The sequence below is a fragment of the Lithobates pipiens genome, unplaced genomic scaffold, assembly GCF_037356315.1.
Source record: "Lithobates pipiens isolate NorthernLeopardFrog02 unplaced genomic scaffold, aLitPip1_a1.2 Scaffold_13, whole genome shotgun sequence".
NCBI classification, from domain to species: domain Eukaryota; kingdom Metazoa; phylum Chordata; class Amphibia; order Anura; family Ranidae; genus Lithobates; species Lithobates pipiens.
Window position 1 is genome coordinate 125,177,749 of NW_027507718.1, and position 19,477 is coordinate 125,197,225.

At 42.4% G+C, this 19,477-nt stretch overlaps 1 protein-coding gene across 8 annotated transcripts in view; it reads left to right on the forward strand.

Annotated features, from left to right (window-relative positions):
- The window catches only part of MYO9B (myosin IXB), a 241,293-nt gene that overhangs the window by 102,109 nt on the left and 119,707 nt on the right, over window positions 1–19,477 (forward strand). For all 8 annotated transcript variants that reach the window (XM_077475522.1, XM_077475525.1, XM_077475527.1 and 5 more), the window contains exons 5-7: window positions 6,565–6,664; window positions 13,139–13,239; window positions 17,989–18,118. In XM_077475522.1, the coding sequence (XP_077331648.1) occupies window positions 6,565–6,664; window positions 13,139–13,239; window positions 17,989–18,118 (331 nt within the window). The remainder of the gene's footprint in view (window positions 1–6,564; window positions 6,665–13,138; window positions 13,240–17,988; window positions 18,119–19,477) is intronic.

Sequence of the window (19,477 nt, forward strand, 5' to 3'; positions counted from 1 at the left end):
AGCGTTTTGATTCAGTTGCTGACAGCCTAGGTGCTTTTTTACCTGTGAGTCTCACTAGTGTGCCCCTAAATTTAGAGCCCAAAATGGCAAAGCGAAGGTACACTAGTGAAGAGGCCTACACGTTTCTGAGCATGATAGATAGTGAAGAGGAAGACACTGATCTGTCAGATTCAGGCTCAGAATAAGAACCAGTAGAGGACAGCGGCTCCATGACAGATGGCTCTGACGACGAAGATGAGGTCCCTGCTAATGTCAGGCATACCCGACCCTGATCTTCTGATGTTGTTGAGGTGCAGGAACCGCATGTCCCTCGTATGGAGCAGAGAGCCAGTACTAGCGCCGCTCATCCTTCTGGTGAACTGGCAAGCAACAGCGGCCTAGTACACCCTGGACGTACATCCAGCACTGCAGTATCACGTGTTGACGTGGCGAGTCCCTTAAGTGCAGTTCAAGCTGGCGAGGTGGCAAGCACAAGTAGTGTCCCGCTGCCACCAACAAGAAGACAAAGGCAGGCCCGTTGTTCCCATAGTGCCCTTCCTGCAAAATTCGCCAATCCTGATTGGGTGCCCACCACTTCTGCAGCACCAGTACTTCCCCCCATTCACTGCCCAACCTGGTATTCAGGTGGATACAGATGATTTTACGCCAATTGATTTTTATTCTCTGTATTTCACGGAAGATCTCTATAGATCTATTGTGGACCAAACTAATTTATATGCTGGTCAACACATCGCCGCTAATCCCCAGTTGCCTTCCCTTGCCAGAGATTGGAAACCAGTTACGGTTTCCAAATTTAAGACCTTTCTGGGCCTTTCCCTCAACATGGGCACACATAAATTCATGACGTTGCGGGCTTATTGGTTCACGCATCCGACTGACCACATGCTCGTGTTCTCTAACTCCATGTCCAGGAAACGATACGAGCAGATCTTGCGGTTCATGTACTTCAATGACAATGAACTTTGTCGTCATCGTGGAGACCCTGAATACGATCGGCTCTACAAAATTCGGCCCCTCCATAAACCATTTCAACCAACGTTTTGCAGACTTGTTTACTCCCCATAAAGTTGTCTGCGTTGATGAGTCGCTGATTAAGTTTACTGGTCGCTTGTCATTCAAACAATACATTCCCAACAAGCGTACCAGATACGGGGTCAAGCTCTATAAGTGCTGTGACAGGGCCACAGGCTATACATGAAGCTTTATGGTTTATGAGGGTAAAGATAGCCACGTAGAACCGGAGAACTGCCCTGACTACATAGGAAGCGCTGGCAAGATAGTGTGGAACTTGGTGTCACCCTTATTCGGAAAGGGGTACCACTTTTACGTGGACAATTATTACACGAGCGTGCCACTGTTTAGTCACTTGTTTGATCATCAGATTGGAGCATGTGGCACCGTGCAACCTAATCGCCGGGGCTTTCCCCAGCGGCTTGTAGATTCCCGTCTTAGGCTGGGGGAGAGAGCCTGCTTGCGGTGTAATAATTTGCTATGAAGTAGAGGGATAATAAGAATGTTTTCGTTCTTACCTCCCTTCATGCAGACACGACGGTCCAAATTCATACGGCGACTGGTATTGTGGAGAAACCCCTCTGTGTCTACGAATATAACAAAAATATGGGAGGGGTGGACCTCAATGACCAGTTGTTGGCGCCGTATCTAGTTGCCTGTAAGGCCAGAAGCTGGTACAAAAAAGTGTCTGTTTACTTATTTCAATTGGTTATGCTGAATGCTTTTGTCTATACAAAGCTTCAGGCGGGACTTTAACCTTTCTTTTCTTCCAGAGAGAGGTTGTCACAGAGCTTCTGTATCCAGACTGTTCTGCACCTCACCATTCCCAACCAAATGCAGTAAGCCGGCTGCATGAGAGGCATTATGCTTATGCCCTCCCGAGTACCCCTACCCAACGAGCCCCCCAAAGAAGATGTCGTGTCTGTACCAAGCGTGGATATAGGCGTGACACCCATTGTTATTGTCCACGCTGTCCTGGCAATCCTGGTCTTTGCCTTGGTCAGTGTTTTGAACGCTACCATGAACTAGTGAAGTATTAGCGTAGGGTACAGCATTTCACAGGCAAGGCACACTAACACAGGGTCTCCCAAGATGCCATCGCATTTTGAGAGACCCGAAATGTTAGTTGTTACAGTTCAAAAAAAAAATATATATATATTATAAAAACCAAAAATAGTTGTCGTTTTATTGTTCTCTCCTCTCTCCTCTCTCCTCTCTCCTCTCTCCTCTCTCCTCTCTCCTCTCTCCTCTCTTCTCTCAAATTTTTTATACTTTACTGTTTACTGTGTTTTATTGTTTTGTTTTCAGGTACGCCATTCAGCTGCAGCGCAGATTTATTTATCTTGACAGCAATAGCGTTTGCTCCCACGATACATAAAGCCGTGACTCCAGTGCTGTAGGAGGTGATTTCACCACCACAGTCAAAAAAAAAAAAAGAGCATATATGCCGAAGCATGGGGGCAGCAGGGAAGGAGGAGCGTTTTTTTGCTCCTAATGCCGCATACATACGGTCGAAATTCCGACGGAGGGCTTGCCCATGGAAAAGTTCGACCGTGTGTACGTGGCATAACTTTTTTGCGGGAGGATGCCCCCATGCTTCCGCATATATAAATGGTGCATGTATGTCCATCATTAGAAGTGGGTGGATGAAGGGAGGTGTTCTAATGGTGGGCATACCCACCGATCAATCTTTTTTTTTTTCGCTCAGCCAACATGACTCTCAGCAAATAGCTTGGGGTGTCTACTTTCCAAAATGGGGTCATTTGGGGGGGTTTTGTGCTATTTTGGCATTTTATGGCCTTCGAAACTGTAATAGGTAGCGAGGAGTGAAATCAAAAATTTGCGCCCTTAGAAATCCAGAAGGTGGCGATTGGTTTTCGGGGCCCCGTAGGCAGCTAGGCTCCCAAAAAGTCCCACACATGTGATATTCCTGTACTCAGGAGAAGCAGCAAAATGTATTTTGGGGTGCAATTCCACATATAACCATGGCATGTGTGAGCAATATATAATTTAGTGACAACTTTTTGTAAAAAAAAAATTATTTTTTGATATTATTCAATCCCTTGGGACAAAAAAAAATATTCAATGGGCTCAACATGCCCCTCAGCAAATAGCTTGGGGTATCTACTTTCCAAAATGGGGGTCATTTTGGGGGGTTTTGTGCTATCTTGGCATTTTATGGCCTTCAAAACTGTGATAGGTAGTGAGGAGTAAAATAAAAAATTAATGCCCTTAGAAATCCTGAAGACGGTGCTTGGGTTTCGGGGTCCCGTACGCGGCTAGACTCCCAAAAAGTCCCACACATGTGGTCTCCCTGTACTCGGGAGAAGCAGCAGAATGTATTTTGGGGTGGAATTTCACATATGCCTATAGCATGTGTGAGCAATATATCATTTAGTGACAACTTTGTGCAAAAAAAAAAGTTTAATATTCCCGCAACTTGTGGCAAAATATAAAATATTCCATGGACTCAACATGCCTCTCAGCAAATAGCTTGGGGTGTCTACTTTCCAAAATGGGGTCATTTTGGGGGGTTTTGTGCTATTTTGGCATTTTATGGCCTTCGAAACCGTGATGGGTAGTGAGGAGTGAAATCAAAAATGTTCACACTTAGAAATCCTGAAGGTGGTGATTGGTGTTCGGGGTGCCGTGCGCGACTAGGCTCCCAAAAAGTCCCACACATGTGGTATCCCCATACTCGGGAGAAGTAGCAGAATATATGTTGGGGTGCAATTCCACATATAACTATGGTATGTGTGAGCAATCTATCATTTAGTGACAACTTTTTGTAAAAAAAAAAAAAATATATTTTTCCCTTAGGACAAAAAAAATAAATATTCAATGGGCTCAACATACCCCTCAACAATTTCCTTGGGGTGTCTACTTTCCTAAATGGGGTAATTTGGGGGGGGGGGGGGTTGTACTGCCCTGCCATTTTAGCACCTCAAGAAATGAGATAGGCAGTCATAAATTAAAAGCTGTGTAAATTCCAGAAAATGTACTCTAGTTTGTAGACGCTATAACTTTTGCGCAAACCAATAAATATACGCTTATTGACATTTTTTTTTTACTAAAGACATGTGGCTGAATACATTTTGCCCTAAATGTATGACTAAAATTTAGTTTATTCTAATTTTCTTATAACAAAAAGAAGAAAATAACTTTTTTTTTTTCAAAATTTTCGGTCTTTTTCCATTTATATCGCAAAAAATAAAAATCGCAGAGGCAATCAAATACCATAAAAAGAAAGCTCTATTTGTAGGAAGAAAAGGATGCAAATTTCGTTTGGGTACAACATTGCAGTTAAAGCAGTGCAGTGCGAAATTGTAAAAAGACCTCTGGTCCTTAGGCTAACAATTGGTCTGGGGCTGAAGTGGTTTAAGGTGGAAAAAGGTTATGAAATTATTTCTTTGTCCCATTTTCTTTAAATCACAGAAACTTGACTTTTTAACAGGGGTGTGTAGAATTTTTATATCCACTGTATCTTCAACAGATATGACATGGGTGGACTCGAATCGTTTTCGCAACTGCAAACAGAGCTAGGGATACCTACGACTTGGCGTTTGATATACCAGACTACAAAACGCAGCAGTGGCCAGTTTGGGGCTGAACCAGTCACGCTTGCTAATATGACCCCTAGAAAAGCTCCTGTTGCGACCAGGACATTCTACTGTATACTTCTATATTCTAATCTAATATGGGTTGAGAGTAGACACCCAAGAGTATTAGGGAAAGATGATGCACCATTATGCCAGAACTGACAGATGATTTGTGGGAGGAGGTGCTCAATTGTTATGTGGAGATATCTACACCAAATGTACTATACTCCTCTTCGACTGTTTAAAATGGGGACGAGGGAACTTCATATGTCACAAATGTTTGATCGCTGAATGAACATTCTTTCATATGATATGGGATAGGAGTGCAATAAGGTCCGTCCTCTCTTGGTCCCAGTTGATAGAGGATACATTTGACCTCCCGAACATATGCAACCCTATGATTGGGCTTTAGGGAATAATAGAGGATGAGTTTTTGGACAAAAATATGAGAACCCTTTTACGATTGTGTTTTTTTTTTTTTTTTTTTAATGTTCACAAATCGATTGCAATACACTGGATTCTGACGGCCTACCTTGCGTTATCGGCCTGAAAATCTTTTACTCATCTCTTTTAGCCTCTACAGAATTACTTTTGATGCTAGGGGGTGTCCTAAAAAAATTTACCAGAATTTGGGCCAGATGGGTGGAATCCATGGAAAAGTAGCGGACAGCCCATAACCAGGAGAAGAAACAGTATATTTTATATTGGAAGATTTTTGTGGTAATTCATAGGTTGCTGCATGTCTCCATTCGACCAGAAATGAGAACTCCAATAAAACCATCAAGTATTGTATAATATAAAATAAAAAGTAGTTACCTTTTTTGCGTGGTGTTTTTTTAGTTTTTGGATTGATTTACAAAAAACAATTGCTTTATGTACAGATTCAGTTATTTTTGAAGGATGTATGGAATATCTCTCCTGTATCTGAAAAGCATTGTTATACTTGATTCTGTATGTTATGCAATTTGCTTTGTGCATATAGCAATAAACCTTTTTAAAAAGGTTATAATTAATGGTGACATTCACGCCCATAAGAGACACAGCGAGTAAAATATTTCAGATTGAACATTTTTAGACCTATTTCACGCTAGGGGCGTTTTACAGGTACTATAGCGTTTAAAAATAGTGCCTAAAACAGCTGCTCCATTCACTTCAGTGTGAAAGCCCGAGGGCTTTCACATTGAATAGGTGCGGTGGCCTGCAGTGACAGTGGTGTCAGAAAAAGTCCTGCCAGCAGCTTCTTTGGAGCAGTGAACTCGCTGCTCCTCCCCATTGAAATCAATGGGGCAGTGTTGCTTTACTGCCAAAAAACGTCACTGCAGCGTTTTGGCGTCCGAATAGTGCCACTAAAATTACCGTAAAGCGGCTCTAAAAATAGCGCTGCTTTACTGCTGACCAAGGATGAGCTCGGCACAGTCCACGAGCAGAGCCCGCCAGGAAGTCGGCGCAGCACTGCACTAATAAAAGGCAATGAGACATTGCCCGATCTCTGCAGCCACGCATTGAGGCAAAGTCTCGCTGCGCCGACTTCCTGGCAGGCTCTGCACGTTGTGTGCAAACACGCTGGAGCTTATCCTTACCGCTGATGCTTGGGGCGGCACAGTTTGAAAGGGCTCTTAAGGCACTTGCCCAATAGTGTTTGGACTTTTTCAGCACTGGACATTTTATTGTGTTTATTTACCATCACTGGATATTATTGGAGTATATTTTTGAGTATTAGTACTTCAAATGGAAATTATTTCAGTACTTTTTGGATGTATAATATAGTATTGCACACATTGGTATATCACACCATCACAGCATATATATATACTATATGTGAGGAGCACACGTTCAGTGATTGCAGCAGCTGTCAGTTTAACACGAATTAACACTTGAGTTTCATCACATTTTTTGGGCAGCGCACTGGGTTTTTTCTTTATATTTATTCTGAATTGCACTGTTTGTTCCACAGGAATTATCATGTTTTCTACTATTTGCTTCTCGGGGCTTCAGAAGAGGAAAGGAAGGCCTTCCAGCTCAAGAAGCCTGAAGACTACTTCTACCTCAACCAGGTAATATTAACAGGACAAGTAAATTGGTTTATCAGGACAAAAAATAAAGTGTATGAGTGAGTGAGTGAGTGAGTTGGTGTGTGTTTTTTTTTTTTTTTTTATCCAAGTAGTAGGTAAGGGTAATGGGGCAAAAGAGGGAAATTTAAAGTGTCAAACTGTTTGAAAAACTGCTTAAGTAACTTAAAGAGGAAGTAAACCCTGATGAGTTTACTTCCTCTTTCATTCCCTGTAAAGGCAAAGCATAATGGACTACTATGCATCGCATTGTAGTCCATTATGTGTCACTTACCTGACACAGGAACCAGCGAAGTCACCGCTGTCCCCTGAAGTCCGGAGCATCCATCTTCTTGGTGGGTCTCCATGGGTCTCGCTGCTCCAGCGCTGTGATTTGCCGGAGCAGCGATTTACGTCACTCCCGCGCATGCGCACGGGAGCCGAGACTCGCGGCATTGCCGTCATCGACGATGCCCCGCTCAGTGTGCCTGCGCACCGCTGTCTACGGTGCATGCGCCGTAGATAGCGGTGCCCTTCGGGCAAATATCTCCTAAACCGCATAGGTTTGGGAGATATTTCTTGGACCTACAGGTAAGCCTTAATCTAGGCTTACCTGTAGGTCAAAGTGGTTTGTAAGGGTTTACAACCACTTTAAGTGTATGTAAACCCTCTCCTATACTCAGTGAACAGCCTCAGTTGATACACTGAGATGAATCAAATCTCCCTACATTCGTTTTACATCTATATCTGCTGTTTTCAGCTTTCTATCTTCTTTAGAAAGTGAACATCGTGTTATAATTTTTACTTTCCTTTCCGGCACTGGGTGTGGAGTTTGGCATACACTGCGTGACAGCTGATGCTGTGAATAGATTATCTCTCTGCTAATTTATTGCATCCACCCGACACAAATTTTCAGCTACTTTTATCTCCTGTGTCAGAGAGCTTGTCAGAGGAACAAAGCAGCAGAAAGAAACGGGACTTGCTGCTTTGGAGAGAGAGAGAAGTAAACACTACAGATATGTGCCTAGGTCAGATTTCATGAATCGGGTTTACAACCACTTTAAGTTTTAAATAACACGCTGTTTTTATGAAATGAGCTTGGAAATGAATGTAAGCATACTTTTTTTTTTTTTGATCCATGTTCAAGGCCAAGTTCACCTTTTTAGAACATGTTTGTCTTGTGTTTAGTGTGTAACATGTTCCAGCAACCACCTCAAGCTCTGAGCCCTCCTTCCTCATGACTGAGTGGCATGTTCTTCTCTTCTGCGGCAGCATCATTCATTGAGATCTGTGAATGAATAGGCTTAAAGTCCCACGTGCCACTATGGGCCAGTGCGCTGACTAATGTGCTCATAGTCCATTCACTCCTCTTCTTTCTTGCTGAAAGCCTGTACAGAGGTACGGTACAGGCAGGAAGCTGGGGGTGCTGGAGCCTGACATTGTACCCATGATCCACTGATCACAGGTGCAATGTTTTCTAAGCTCCTGTAGGAAAAAATAATAGATGCACTTTATTAGCAAAATATCTGCATTTATAATTTTTTCTTAATGGTGAATGTAACCTTTGATCTATATATAGGTTATGCATGCAGCATATAAAGCAATTTGCCACCACAGACTTTATCATTTTAAATAAAGTACATACTAGAGCTGCAACTAACGATTAATTTGTCTGTCGACTAATCTATCGATTATTTTTTCAATTAGTCAACGACTATCCGATTTTTTATTTGATTTTTTTTATGAATCTAGTGTGTTCCTTTTGTGATTAGATAATAATCCTTTGGATAACTTTACAAAAAAATATACGTACAACTTCTAAATATAATATTTTAACTTTTATTAAATTTTTACAAAAAGTACTTCAATGTGGTAAAGTTTTTACAGTATAAAAAAGTGCCAAAAATAAAATGTAAACAACACTTTAGCATCAGGCATGAATAATGGCATTGCCATTAATTCAGAGCCAGAAGCATTAAAAAATGCCATATAAAAATGCTACAAAAGCACTGCTGCTCTGCACTGCTGCTCAACACGGTGTACAAAACACATGAAAGACCTAATATACAAAAATAAAAAGGTAATGCTTTAGGGTATGAGGCATGAAAATGTCATATAAATTCTGCCTAACACTTTGCAAAAGATGCATTCAGAATTCATTGTACTGTGTGGTAACCTTATTACTCAACCAGACAACCACACATAATGCCTTCAGAATGCATCTTTTGCAAAGTGTTAGGCAGAATTTATATGGTATTATGCCTCTTGACCTAAAGTGTTGTTGTTTAACACCACAAAAATTCTGGTCAACATACAATAACACTATGTAATTGTAATCATTATTACTTGCATATTGTTATTGTAGAGTCGATTGAGCAGTATTTTTGTGGTGTGTAATTGTAATGTAAAACATACCTGAGGAGGTAACAGTTTTCAAGGAAGGAAGCAAGGAGGAACCAAGCCCACCAAAAGCACTGCTCAACACTGTGGCTGTGCAAAAACATGGCCAATACAACGCTGAAGACAGCCATGAGCCATCTCAACATAAATACACTAATACAGCCCAACAAGAACACAACACACAGTCATGACTCATAAGTGAAAAAGGTTGAGTGTCTGTGTTACTTCCTCCATTGCAATGCTATATTTTAGCATTGCAATGGAGGAAGGTTAGCATATCAACATGCTCTGATGTTAGGCTTGCTCTTTTTTTTAGTCACAATGTTGCCAGCAACTGAGAAAAGCCTTTCAGATGGTGTTGATGTTGCAGGCACAGACAAGTAACTCTTTGCCAGCATGGCCAAGATGGGAAACCTCTTTTAATTTTCCTTCCACCATTTCAGCGGATTTTCTTCCTTTAGAATAGCCTGCTCACTGAAATAAATGTGTATCTCATTCCGCACAACTTCACTGTGGGTTTCTTGATCTTGGATGTGACCAGTGTCATCCTCGCCATTACTGTGGTGGTCATCTGAATCTGAAGAACCGAGCAAAGTGTCTAACAGAGACACTTGCCTCTTGTCAGAAAATGTTATGTCTGCACTGGCTGACCATTGTTCCTCACATCGATGTTGCGTTTGCTCTTCCTCATATCTTCTTTTCACTTCAAGAGCAAGAGCTTGGACCTTGAGGTGAACTTTTAAACTGTCCTCTGCTGGCAGGAATTTTAGTTTGCGGAATCTGGGGTCCAGGGCTGCTGCAATAAGACATATATATTTTCTCCACCATCATCTCTGGATTTAGTTTCCGGCTCCCATCTTTATGTCATCTCCTGTGCAGCAACACTTTGGAAAGCTTTCACTGCTGCTGTCTCGCAAATTGTGCTCTGTATGGATTTCTGGGGGCCCTTTACCAGAGGAGGTAGAGCGGAAGCAGTCACATAGGACTCTCCACTCAAGAAAACAGTAGCACACTCAAATGGCTTCAGGACTTGTTCCACTTCCTCAAGTAAGCTCCACTGATCATGTTTTAAATCCAGGAAGCGCTTCCCTCGTGGTGTGACATCAGGATCGGAAAGAGTTGCAGTCACCGGCCACCTCAAGCAGGCGGCTGATCATGTGTAAAGTACTGTTCCATCTTACGGATGCATCATTTATTAGTGCATGCTCAGGGTTACCCATTAGTTGCTGCTTTGCTTTAAGCTTTGTAGTGGCCAGCTCACTTTTTTTTTAATGTTCCACAAGGCACTTTGCAGCCCTCAGGGTCTTGTGATCTGGGGATCCCTCAGGGAATGGTTGACAACTAACTGCAATGTATGACCAGCACACCTGAGAGAAGAGATGCTATGCTTTTCTTCCAAAATACGCAGAGCAGCGACAACATTTGCAGCGTTATCATGGACAACTACATTTACATTGGCCATGGATATCTCAAACTTTTCAGCTGCTTTTTCTACCCAGTTAGCAATGTTTTCAGCTGTGTGCCGATCTTCAAGTGGCATAGTGGTCAGATTGTATGATGTAAGATTCCAGTCTTCATTGATGAAGTGGCATGTGACACCCAAGTATGCCTCTGTGGCAATGCTGGTCCAATGCGTCTGTGGTGAGATTTATTTTTGATTTCACATCTTTGAGTGACGCTTTCAATCTTTCAAAATTCTCCTCATATTTCTTCTCCATCAGCTTAGTGAAATGGGACCTGGAGGGAAGCGTGTATCATGGGTAAAACGTGTTGATCATCTCACGAAATCCTTGACCGTCTACAATGGAAAGGGGTCTCATATCTTTTACAATCATGTTGCGTATGCTATTGGTATATGCAACGGCCATTTGGGGTGTGCAAACAGTGACATCCTTTTTATGGAAGAAGAACTCCTGTACACAGCTTTGCCTCTTCCTGAGAAAAAAACAAAAAAGACACACAATAATAATTAACATTTAGGAACCTGAACCAAGTTTAACCAACATGAATGCTCAATGCTAATAATGTACTTGTACTGCGTATTTAAAAGAGGGTACGGGTAGGGTAGTAAATGTCTGTCTGCAATTAAATTAATATTATATTCATATTTTTGCTGCTCTGTGTATTGGAAGAAAAGCATGGCATCTCTTCTCTCAGCTCATTCATTGCAGCAAGTTGTCAAACCATGCCCTGAGAGATCCCCAGATCAGCAAGAGGGCTGCAGTGCAAAAAGTGCCTTGTAAATGTGAAACATTAAAAAAAAAAAAAAAACATGAGATAGCCACAAAAAAAAAAGAAATTAGCAAAGCAGCACAGCAACAAATATGTACCCCCTGAGCATGCACTAATAATGATGTATCTTACTTACTAGCAGCATGAGCATATAAAATGAATATATTAATAAATATTGACCACAAATTACTCCCATTGTCTCCCAAAACGAACAAAATACTAGTAAGTAGTACTTACAAAGATGGCTCGTCCGTTTGAGGCCGTAGTGCGCCAGGATGTTTTCTTCTGAGGTGCTCGTGCATCGCAGTAGTGCTGCCGTGGTACGCCATTTCGGTTTTGCAGAGGGAACAAAGGACCATTTTATCTGGCCTCTGTTTAAAGAATTCCCATACATTTGAAAGTCATGGTCTGGCTTTTCGTGCTGCACCGGAACTTTTTTTCCCCCATTCCCGGGAGCAGGGGGACGAGGAGCAGCAGCTGCCGCCGCCATTACCGCCATTTACCCGCGAGATGACACGTGCATGACGCGTCGACCGGCATTCACGCACGTCAGCGTATTTTCGTAGTCGACGTAGTCTATCACGTCGACGCATCGTGGCAGCTCTAGTACATAACACTTTTGTGTAGTGTTTACTAAATCATAATACTTATTTTATTTGGCTTTTCTTTGCGTGATTTTCAATGATTATGCTTTAAGGGGCCATTTGAACTGTCCCAGTGTGTTATGGTGCATTACCATACAAGTTGCTTTCATTTTGAATGGACTGCCAGTGCATCACATGGCATTTTTTTTTTTTTTTCATGTACGGTTTATGTACCATTTTATATAATGCGCACCCCTGTGCACACGTTTTATATCTGTGTTTGCATGTAGCTAAAATATGCTGGCTAGGTGCGTTAAGGTGCTATTCTGATTTAAATGCTCCTCCATTAGAGCTTTGCAGTATTGCACATGGTGTGTGTTATTATATGTCGCAGCAACGCAATTGTATAGATATGGTTAAAGGTCTTCAAGCTGCAACAAGTGGTAGTTCAGCAGTACATGGAATATCTGTTTTCTGTCTTCCACAGAATTTCCATTAGGGCAGCCATCTATTGTTATCTTGGCCATGTCCTTACAGTAAACTGTAAACGTTCTGCTTTTCAAATTTAATGGAGACAACTACATATACCGCTTACCAGTAATCAGAATACAAAGGAAATGTGCTTGTTGCGATAAAGATATATGGTAGCTATTAGTAATATATTCAGCATGTTCACTTGTGTAGCAAGGAAGTGTTTATCTTGAGCTAGAAATCATGATTTTTGTGTCATGATGCAAACAGTATTTGTTAACATAAACCTTAGGTCAACACAGCTTTTTCAAACCAACTTGTTTGTTGCAAAATTTCTGTTAACCTTCTGGCCAGCTTTGCCACCCACTTGCTGAAACTATAAGCTGACATTTTGTTGGCACTAAAAATGTAAGTATATTCCCAATTGCAGACTTTCAGGGCCAATTGGATTGGTGTTTGTGGCCTAGTTTTTATTACTGCCACTTTGATACATTGGGCACATAGAGCTTAATCACATTCCAGCTTTTGCAATTTTAGAGTAATCAGACAAGTGAAATTCACTTGTTTGGTAGATAAGGATTACTGCATGTAGTGCTTCACTTTTCCAAAATGAAAAGACGTGTGGTGTTGTTTTTTTTTTTTTTGTTTTTTGTTTTTTTTTTTAAGTAAAAAGAGAGCTTTGTTTTTGTTGATCCTATACACTTCTCTTTTAGATCTTTTCATAGAAAACTTCACTGTTTTATATAGTCCGAAGATAAGATTTTCGAATTAAATGTCTTTCTTTTACTTGTAGAATAACTTTAAGGTTGAGGATGGAGAAGATCTTCGACATGATTTTGAAAGGTTGAAGCAAGCAATGGAAATGGTTGGATTCCTCCCAGCTACTAGAAAACAGTTAGTATTTATCATGGTTTTAGTCTCGATCTATCAAAGTTCTTGTAGCACTAAAGGCTTGTTTATACTTAAAAATGTGACACTGGACACTTTTCCACCTCCACATCCGCAATAACGTGAAACTGTTTCTTGCTGTGGCCACAGCTACACCATGGGTACAGTTTCCCAGCCTTTAAATCCTCTTTAAATGGATGTTTAGCTGCAATAACTGGAGTCACCTGTGACATGCTGCATGCCTTGACTGCACACACTTGACCCGTAAAATGAATTAACAACATATAACCAGAACCAGCATATCTCCAGGAGAGTCTCCCCATGTAACTCCTGCTTCCCATGATTGGGTAAAGACCTCCGGACCATTGCGATACCATTAGGCAGGTCCTGTAGGGCCCAGGGGGGTTAATGATCCAGAGCATTAGCAGCAGTCTAAGAAAAGGGTTGTTGCTTAAGTGAACATTGCCATGTGGTATAGGGTGTAAGGACAGTTGGTAATCCTGAGCGATAACAGCAGGGCCAAGGGATGTAGTCAAACTAGCACACGGTGAAGGCGGTCGGGGAGTCCCCGGGAGTGAACCTAGCATTCTCAGATAAGTAAAAAAGGGGGCTAAGTAGCCAAAAATAAGGACAGTGTCACCGCCTCGGGAGTCCCATCAGCAAGGGGCGTCAGGCTCACATCCAACAATAACATATGGCCATATAATTGCAACCCTGGAAGAGCTTCCTGCACGTGAATCGGACCAGAGGACAGCTGCCACGGGGTGGGCAGGAGTCAGCAGGCTGCATGATGCATCCAGCAGCAGGAAATCACCTCCATAGATGACCAGGGGAGAAGGGAGATTAGCTGGTAAACATGAGGCCATCAGAATAAGGGCACTACGATAGTTACCGGGCTCTGGGTAGGGTATCGAGCAATTGGGAAGCTTCCTCAGGAGACATGAAGTAGTGGGTAGATTCACCACCAACTACGCGCAGTCGAGCAGGAAACGACATGCTGTACTTCAGGCCTTTGGTGTGGAGGATCGAAGGTTCTGCAAAGCCGCTGGGTGTCAATCGAATAGTCTGGAAAAAGCATAATCTTCACCTTCTCATAGCGAAGCTCAGCCACCTTCCGTGCTTCCCGGAGCACCAGATCCCGGTCTGGAAATTTCAGTAAGCAAAATATAAAGGTACATGAGGGTACTCCTGGCTGTCCCCACAAAAGAGGCATCCTGTGGGCCTTCTCAACCGCATAGTGTAATGAGAACACTGCTCCAGGCAGGAGGATGTGTTCCATGAAGGCCACGGAATCATAGCCTTCGGCTCCCTCTGGAAGGCTCCCCACCCTGAGATTTGTTCCGGTGACTCCTATTTTGTGTCTGGGACTCAAGGGCCTTCATCCTCACCTGGAGAGCGTGAAGGGAAGCGCGTTAATCCCTAATGGAATCCTCTGTCACCCACGTGCCGCTCGGCCTCCCCCAGCCGGTCGCAGAGTTTGTCCATGTCTCTTCGCATCAGCCCATAGTCAATCAGCAGCAAGTCAGTCTTAGCCGTTAGAGTAGTTTTACAGGCAGAGATGGCCTTTATTAGAGCTTAAAAGAGGTCCTCCTCTACTGTCGCTGGATCCGATGGTGGAGTCTTGGTCACCATGTGCATGCTGGCGGGATGGGTCTACTTCCTCTGTTGTGGAGATGCCTTGGGAGCAGAGCAGCTCTTCTGTCCAGAACCAGATTTGACCCTTTTCATAACCGGAGATCACTGGGTAGTGCTGGCAGAAGATATTGATTTGTAAATCCCGTATTAATCAGATAAAATGATCAGGAAGAAGCTCTGATCATGTGCGTCCACTCAGGCCACCAGCTTGACCACACCTCCATTTAATGTTTGGTTTGCTTGGCTTCAAACATTATAACCCATCGCTTTCATGGTGCTTCAAAGCATGTTCAAAGCCTCCATAGATGTCTATGCCAAAGCTCTCTTACAGTATCTGCAGCTTTTGAGAGGCCTTTATTCAGCTTTAGCTTCACTTTGTGTTGGAGGTATTGCAGCTATGAGATGTCCAGGGATCTACTGGGAAAACAATGAACCAGGAAGACGTTGGCAGTCGCTTATGGTTCATGTGTATATATTCTGCAAGTGTAGTGCAGAGCTCGCATCTGGTGTGCAGCAGGAAGGTGAGTGGGGTCCAGACTGGAGCAGAGCAACTAACAGAGGGCAGAAGACGTATATGGGATTCCTATAGTGCAGCCCTCAAAATTTGCACTCGCCTGCTCACATTTAGCGTGTGGAAATAAGCTGAGGGAGAGTGTGGAGCCACATTGCAGGAAATGACGGGTGCTGCTGGCAGGCAGGGTTGAATGGGAGCCAATTCACCTCCCAGTGATCAACCAGGAAACTGTGGGGAAGGGAGAGGAGAGGAAGAGAGCCAGCTGGATCACACAGAGAAACTCCTGTGACACAGCTTGGATCTTAAATGCCACCCGCTGTCAAACAAAGTCCCACCTCCTGGACCTGCTCCTATGTTAGGCAGCACACTGTTCCAATGCCAGAAAATTGAATTAGTGTGACGCCTATTAGACGCCGGTCCAGGAGGTGGGACTTTGTTTTGACAGTGGCTGGCATTTCAGATCCAAGCTGTGTCACAGTGGGAGATCCTCTGTGTGATCCGGCCAGCTCTCCTCCTGTTTCCTCCCTGTGATTCCCGTGCACTGATGTGCTGTACTGATGAAGTTATTGTTAATAAATTTTGTAACTTAATTCTGCCTAAAACATTTAACGGTGTCATTTTATGAGATCATTTAAGAGGGCATTCTTAGGGGTGGTTTTGTGGGCAGAGTAGGAGTTGGCTGGGGCAACTGATGGCAAGTAACTCTTAGGGCTTGGCTAGTAGCTTAGGACTTGAAATTTTGAGCCTTGCTATAGTGGAAGGTGGGCAACAGGATTAACAGAGCTGGCAGACCAGAGCAAGACAAATTAGCAATGTCACATGTAGCGCGTAGCAGAGGAGCAATATAGTGGAGGGTAAGCAGGCACTAGAGAGAGAGAGAGGAGGATTGGCAAACCATAAGATCAGCAGAGCTGGGGGTTACTACTGAGCAGGGGATCTACTGAACAAGAGTACTAATAAGCTGGGGATTTGCTCAACAAGGCTACCAATGCTGAACAGGGGTACTAATGAGCTGGAGATCTGCTGAGTGGGGGTACTACTGAGCCGGAGTTCTATTGGCCCCTCTAAAGCAAATAGAAAACTAATGCACACAGGTCATCTGCCAAGTTTCATTAAGCATCAAAAACACAGCAAATAAAAGCATCTTGAAGCGGTCAGCATTTTAATGTGTGTTGAAGTTGAAGCAAGTGTAAATGGATCCTTGGGGCTCTTTCACACAGGAGTTGGAAAAAAGGCAGTTGGGTTGCATTTTTAATGCTTCCCAAACGCCTATCCATTTCACAGATATTATTGCAATAGGGAGCAGATAGAGGTGTTCACATTAGTGTTGCTTTGTGTTGTTGCAAGTCGCAGATAACTATGCCTGCAGCATTTGGCAGGCATTGACACTTTGCAATTGCCTCTATTCACTTCTATACAAAAGCACCACAACCCCACCGTAAATGCACAGTGTAATTGCAAAGCGTAAAAAGTGATCTTTTCCCATTTTAGCTGTATTAAAAAATAAAATAAAAAGAGCGGGGTGTTTTGAGAAGCGTTGCCTGATGCAACATCAATGCCTGTTAAAGAGGAAGTAAACCCTACCAAACAAATCGTAATTTTCAACTATTTGTATTAGAATGAACATCAGCATTCATAACATCTATCTTTTGTCCCAAAACGAGCGTTATAAATACCTTTTTTTTTAGTTTGAAAAAGCGGTGTCTTCCGGGTATCCGAGTAGCCATTGCTACTCCTGATTTTCCTCTCCTTTTGTGGACTTCATTTCCGCCCTTAGTTAGACTCCCTCACTAAATCTAGCGCATGCGCCGTAGCGTCATTACCAAGCCTCGATCTCAATTGCAGTTACTAAGGCAGCGAAGCTCTCTCGCTCTGCTCTGCTCTCATTCATTCCCCTGCGTGACGTCTTGTTCTGTCACAAGGGGGAGTATCAGGAAGAGCAGGCAGAGATGTATGTTGCGAGACTTCTCCATGCCGCTCTGAGGAGAATGTTATGTAAAAAAAAAGGCTGCGAAGAAGGAAAGAGACAGGCGGCATTGGAATACATGCCGCCTCGAAAATAAATACTGCGCAAGCGCGCATGACGTCATTGACAGCAAAACGGCGATTTACACAAAAACTAAAAATATTAACTAACAAGCTGAAGATGTTTAAGAGGGTTTACAACCACTTTAAACACATACTAAATACTAATTAATAATATAGGTGTGTTAATGTGCTTTTGGACTGCTTTAAAAATGAACGCAAGTATGAAAGAGCCCTAAGAGAAGAGAGGCAGGAGTTTCCCCCCAAAAATACTTCTCTTTGAAATGGCAAATTGCCTATTCACCACTAACAATGGCTATAAAATGAAGACCGCACAGGGGAAAATGGCACTTGCCAGCGTAAGATCTTCATTCTTCTTACTAGTGTGACTTTTCTGTTGGATGTGAAGACAGAGAGTCTGCCTTTCATTGGGTACTCCTCATTTTAAATCCACTTCCTGTTAGACCACTAATATTTTAGTAGAATTAGAATGGGGGAAAGATGGAGGCAAACACATGTGACAACTTGTATACTTCCATTTTTATTCTGTATTTATGTTTATTTTGTTATCATTTGTACAGGATATTTTCAGTTTTGTCTGCTATTTTGTATTTGGGAAATGTGACTTACAAGAAGAAGGCGACTGGGAGAGATGAGGGTCTTGATGTGGGCCCTCCTGAGGTCCTTGATACTTTGTCACAGTTGCTTCAGGTAAAGCTCCAATTTTTTATGCTGCATTTCATTTTTTGTTTCACATTTTCTAAATTAAGTGCATCAAGAGCATTTTTTTTTAAATCTTTGAATTAAGTGTAAAGGGTTGGCATCCCTATCAGGTTTTTATTGCTGTCTGTGTCTCTGTAGGGGAGAGTGTCTCTCTTTGTCCTAGTGACTAATGTCACCATGATTGAAAGTGAGGAAAAATCTAAAGTTTAATGATTTCTCTTGAACAGAAGTAGCAAGAAAATCTTCTTATAGGAATGCTTGTTACTGTGACAACAGTTTGAGAGAGGCTTTCCCTTTTAAAAGATTTCCTCTTACACAATGCTGTCTTGCAACAAGTGAGGGAAAATCTCGCACAGACAATATACTTTACAGAGGGTTGGCATACTTTGTTCCAGTGGTGCCTAATATGCAGGCCACCAATGATCAGCTTGCGGCTTACTGTGGTCTCAGAGCAGCTCTTGCTGGGTCCAGGTAGCTTTGGTGCTGGAACCACCTACTATCAGTGACCATTGCAGTCCAGCCCACTAAGCCCAGGGGCTGAACCAGTCATTTCCTGGGTTTCTTCATATTACAGCCCACCATAGATAACTACTATTAGAAGTGATATTTTGCTGCGGACCTGCATATAGTTGCTGGATTAGACCTTCACTGACCTGATCCAGAAACCTATTAGGTAAAAAAAAAAAAAAACTTGTCATGACTTGGCTTTTACTCATTAAGTTACTTGCATAAGTGAGTACAGCATTCCGAATTTTGACATTGCAAACCTATGAAAATGTGACTGTCCTGCTATAAACAAACTGATTATATTTTTGTTGTGATATGATATTCTAGTAGTAGCAAACATGCGTTTTACATCTTAATACTGCAACTTGTCAGTATGAATGGGCCTCAAGCTGTTGTGTGGTCCTTCAAACATGTCAGGGAAGACACATTTGTGGCCACCTATATTGATCACCACTGCTTTACTCAAAACCAAAAAAATCTTTTAGCTTTAGATCTACTTTCCTAAATGGATGCAAGCTGCAGTGGGGAAAAATTGTTAATTTATTTGATCCCGGAAGATTTTGTAATTTTTCCCCACTTACAAAGAAATGAAGGGTCTATAATTTTTCTCATAGATGTATTTTTTAAATGATAGAGACAAAATATCAACCAAAAATCAACCTGAAAAAATGACCTAAAACAAATGCTATAAATGAAGTTGCAATTCAGTGAGTAAAATAAGTATTTGATCCGTAAGAAAAACGTGACTTAGTACTTGGTGGAGAAACCCTTGTTGGCAAGCAAAGAGGTAAGCTGTTTCTTTAAGTTGGAGACGAGATTTGCACACATCTCAGGAGGGTT